This window comes from Balaenoptera acutorostrata, chromosome X, assembly GCF_949987535.1.
Source record: "Balaenoptera acutorostrata chromosome X, mBalAcu1.1, whole genome shotgun sequence".
Taxonomy (NCBI): domain Eukaryota; kingdom Metazoa; phylum Chordata; class Mammalia; order Artiodactyla; family Balaenopteridae; genus Balaenoptera; species Balaenoptera acutorostrata.
This window is the reverse complement of record NC_080085.1, coordinates 96,341,260-96,344,016: the sequence shown is the minus strand read 5'-3', so window position 1 is coordinate 96,344,016 and position 2,757 is coordinate 96,341,260. Positions and strand designations below refer to the sequence as shown.

Here is a 2,757-nt window from a genome sequence, read left to right as displayed (position 1 = left end):
GATGGTACACTCACACGCTAAGATGTGGAGGCCCCTCTAAAAATGTGATAGGAAATCAGAGCAGGGGTGCTTCCCAGGAGGCTGGTATAATATCAGAAACCTTTTTTGGAAGCCCTGGGCGTCCTACTCCACTTCAGTCACCAAATTTGTCCTGAGCATCTTCTGAATAAGATGCTCACCTCGGTCCAGGGGAAGCAGTGAGGGCTGGAAAGATAGGCCAGTGTTCTTGTTTATGGGAGTAATCACCTGCCCTGAGATGTGGACCCGCGGTCTCGGCTGCCACGTTTCGTGAGTGCTGATGGAACCCCGGTGCAGGGCCCGCTTCGTGGGGGCCAGATGCTGTATCTGGGCCAAAGCTGGGCCTGCAGGGCAGGTGGCCAGAACGTGGAAGGAATTCTCTTCCGCAGCCCGGGGTCCACGCTTGGCCCCAGCGAGCCGCCCTGCCAGCGTCTGCCGCCCGGGGCCCCGCGCATTCCGCGCGCCCCCGCCCCCTCCGCCCCTCTCCCGGCCTCGCCCCCTCCCGCGTCCCCTTCTCCTCCCCCCACCAGCTGTCCCCTTTCCCCGGGGCGGCGAGACAGCCGGAGCCTGGGAAGAGGCGGCCTCGGGCCGAGGGGGCGTGGTGGGGAAGGGGAGGAGGCGCCGGGGTGAGGGGATAAGGAGGCCCGGGCGGCTGGGTCCCCCAGCCACTGCGTCGCCCGCCCGGGAGCCGGGTGCAGCCGCCGCCGCTCGCCCGCATCCCCTCGGCCCGGCCCGGGGGCAAGATCAGCAGCGATCTGGAGCCGCCGTGTCACTCCCCGACAGCTATGAACTGCAGCGAGAGCCAGCGGCTGCGGACCCTGCTGAGCCGCCTGCTGCTGGAGCTGCACCACCGGGGCAACGCCAGCGGCCTGGGCGCCGGCCCCGGCCCGAGCATGGGCATGGGGGTCGTGCCCGACCCCTTCGTGGGCCGCGAGGTGACCAGCGCCAAGGGCAACGACGCCTATCTCTACATTCTGCTCATCATGATCTTCTACGCCTGCCTGGCCGGAGGCCTCATCCTGGCCTACACCCGCTCCCGCAAGCTCGTCGAGGCCAAGGACGAGCCGTCCCAGGCTTGCGCCCAGCACGAGTGGCTCCCGGGCGGTGCCCCGGCCGCCGCAGACGCTGAGACAGCCGCCGGATCGCCCGCCGAGGACCGCCGCCAGCTCGCCCCCGCCGGGCTGCCCGCCCCGGCCCTCGCCCGGGGCGCCGAGGGGGTCTAGAACCGCCGCCCCAGCTCGCTGGCTCGCCCGCGCCCTCCTCAGCTCGCTCATCCCTGGGCGCGGCACCCGCCTGCCTTGCCGCCTTTTCCTCTCCTCCCCTTCCAGGGCTCTCCTCACCTGAGGCCCGGACAACGTTGAGAGGCCAGGAGACCTTGTCTGGAAGGCCCTGGAAGAAGCACCACCCTACCCCCTCCGGGCCAGCCTCTCCCTCTTCTCCCCCGCCTCCCCCAGACCCCGCACAACCCACGGCACTAAACTGCCTCTGCTCTCTTGTCTTCAGACGGCCCTGACAGCACGCTCCAGCCCTCTGGGAACTGAATCCAACACGTCCAACACTTGGCATTGAACTGAAGCAATGAAGTCTATCCGAACTCTGGGCCGTCTAACTGGCAGCTGTTCCGGGGGCTGCCAGGGACTGCTCACTCTGCAGAGCCAACGGGCTTGCCATCACTGCCAGGCTGGCTGGGGCAGCTCCAGCTTCCTGTTGCCTTAGGGACAGAGACAAAGAAAATGAAGAGAACTCAGACATCTTTTCCCTCCCTCCTCCTTCAGCAGGGAGCTAGCAGGACACTAGGACCAGTCTGTGGCATAGAATGGACTTAATGGGACTGGAGGGGGATGGAGGGCTCAGAGGGTGGGGAAGACCTATTACCCCCAACTGTATGGTTTTCTTGCATCCAGTTGTCGTCCTGAAGGTAACTTGCCTAATTTTGAGTAGCTCTGCCATCTTTTGCCATGGGGAACCATTGCTGGGCGTATCACCCTAATACTTCCCAATGCCTCTCCTATATCGATTCAGTTGTCATGGCAGCTGTCTGCTTCATCCATGGAACATGAGGCTCAGTTGTCTCCTGCTCTGTAACCTGGGGAATGTCAGAGGCAGGTAATAAAGGTCGTTTAAACAATAACCTGAGACTCTTTTCTCAAAGATCCCAGCCTTGAGACCCAGTACTATATAGAGAAGGAACCCTTTTTGCTTTTGGAAATAATGTTTAGATTGGGAGTTGGGTTGTTTTGTTACCTATATCTATATATCCAGTTCCAATGCAACAGATATCACTGTGCGTGAAGAAAAGGGTTTATGTATGGCTAAATGGGTTGTTTTTTCAAGTGTTTCCAAGTTATAACTACTTTCTTACTTCTCCGCTCCTTTCCCCTTAATTCTGAAGCACTTTCAAATATCACAATGCTAAATAAGGATTTCCCACTTACCTCTTGCAGTTTTTCAGGGTACACTTTAAATTAAAACAACCTCTCGGGCTTCCCTGGTGGCGCAGTGGTTAAGAATCTGCCTGCCAGTGCAGGGGACACGGGTTCGAGCCCTGGTCTGGGAAGATCCCACATGCCGCGGAGCAACTAGGCCCGCGAGCCACAACTACTGAGCCTGCGCGTCTGGAGCCTGTGCTCCCAACAAGAGAGGCCGCGATAGTGAGAGAGGCCCGCGCACCGCGATGAAGAGTGGCCCATGAAGAGTGGCCCCCGCTTGCCGCAACTAGAGAAAGCCCTCGCACAGAAA

At 60.7% G+C, this 2,757-nt stretch overlaps 1 protein-coding gene across 1 annotated transcript; it reads left to right on the top strand.

Annotated features, from left to right (window-relative positions):
- Window positions 1-704: 704 nt before the first annotated feature.
- Window positions 705-2,131, top strand: KCNE5 (potassium voltage-gated channel subfamily E regulatory subunit 5). Its single transcript, XM_057538477.1, has one exon. It carries the CDS (start codon window positions 804-806, stop codon window positions 1,239-1,241), a length of 438 nt encoding a protein of 145 aa, XP_057394460.1. The 5' UTR covers window positions 705-803; the 3' UTR covers window positions 1,242-2,131.
- Window positions 2,132-2,757: the final 626 nt, after the last annotated feature.